General features: G+C 59.0%; 1 protein-coding gene across 1 annotated transcript; it reads right to left on the reverse strand.

Annotated features, from left to right (window-relative positions):
* Window positions 1–803: 803 nt before the first annotated feature.
* On the reverse strand, window positions 804–1,187 carry LOC104384797 (E3 ubiquitin-protein ligase RNF182-like; the record flags this gene model as incomplete). Its single annotated transcript, XM_010005717.1, has 1 exon — window positions 804–1,187. A coding segment is annotated over one exon (384 nt), but the record flags the coding sequence as incomplete, so codon positions are not given.
* Between the last annotated feature and the right edge of the window lie 24 nt (window positions 1,188–1,211).

Below are 1,211 nucleotides of genomic sequence, written 5' to 3' on the forward strand. Positions count from 1 at the left end.
GGCAGAGCTGTATGCTGGTTTTAATGTTCCTAAGAACCAGGAAACAGAAATCAAAAATAGACTTTGCTCTTCTTGATAAAAGTAATAAAATGGTTAGCGGTGTTAAATTAATCCTTACAAAACAAAACCCAAGGAGGTTAAATAAAGCCCAGAGGCTCGGCATAAAAACCACAACGACTACAAAACAGCTGCAAAGACGCCTTTACACACTGAAGAAACTCCTCTTCCCTGCTCCTCCCCTCTATGGTACACAGCGGCGGCCAACACGGGACTCACACATGTGGGAATGAAACACGGATGCGATGGGAGCAGCCCCGCCAGGAGCGCGGGCGCCACGGACACAACTATTTACACTATGGACACGGAGCTGTGCTGGTGCCAGCCTGGCCACAGGAGCCCTGGGCTCTGCCCGCCCTTCTGCTGGTGCTGGGCTGCAGCAGAGGCTGCTTCACCCCAGGCGCTGAGCACTCACCCCTCCCTAGTTGGGGTTTGTCGCCCGGCTGCTGCTTTGCTCTTGGCCCAGCTCCAGCTCTTTGCTGTAGAGGAGAAGGAGGGCCAGGAGGAGGATGACAAGATGAGGGTCTGGCCTGAGTGCTCGTAGGCTGCAATGAGTTCCTGCAGCTCCTCTGGCCTGGGCTCCTGCTTGGCAAAGCCTGGACTCTTCTGCAAGGAAAGGCAGCGGGCACTGAGCACGCTGGTCCAGGCACATTGCCACTCTGTGGAGCAGGGAACACCTGTACCCCAAGGGGCAACACTCCAAGGTGCCCAAAGCCTCCCTGGGCACACGGCTCAGTTGTGCAGGGTCAGGAGTGGGAGAACCTGAAGACTTCCCGGCACAGACACTGACAGAGGCTGTAGACAATGCAGAGGAGGAGGGTGGAGGGCACGAGGCTGACTAGGACGATGCCCAGGCCGTGGTGCTCGATGAGCAGGAGGTAGATGCCGAATGGCAGGGAGCTGAAGTAGAGGAGGCCAAGGACACCCAGGATGCAGCGGGGAGCAGCTCGCCTCCCCCAGGAGTGGCACTTCTGCCCAGGGCTGTGGCAGGGCACTGAGCCCAGGCTGGTGGGGTGGTAGAGCCCCACCACCTCCAGCCCGCCCAGGCCCTCAGGCGGGGACACATCCTCTGGCACCTCCAGGATAGTGACAACCAGGCAGTCAGGGCCAGGTGCAGGCTCCAGCACACTGGGGCAGAGGAGGACCTCAGGGGT

The sequence above is a fragment of the Chaetura pelagica genome, unplaced genomic scaffold, assembly GCF_000747805.2.
Source record: "Chaetura pelagica isolate M959 unplaced genomic scaffold, ChaPel_1.0 C11304736, whole genome shotgun sequence".
Taxonomy (NCBI): Eukaryota; Metazoa; Chordata; class Aves; order Apodiformes; family Apodidae; genus Chaetura; species Chaetura pelagica.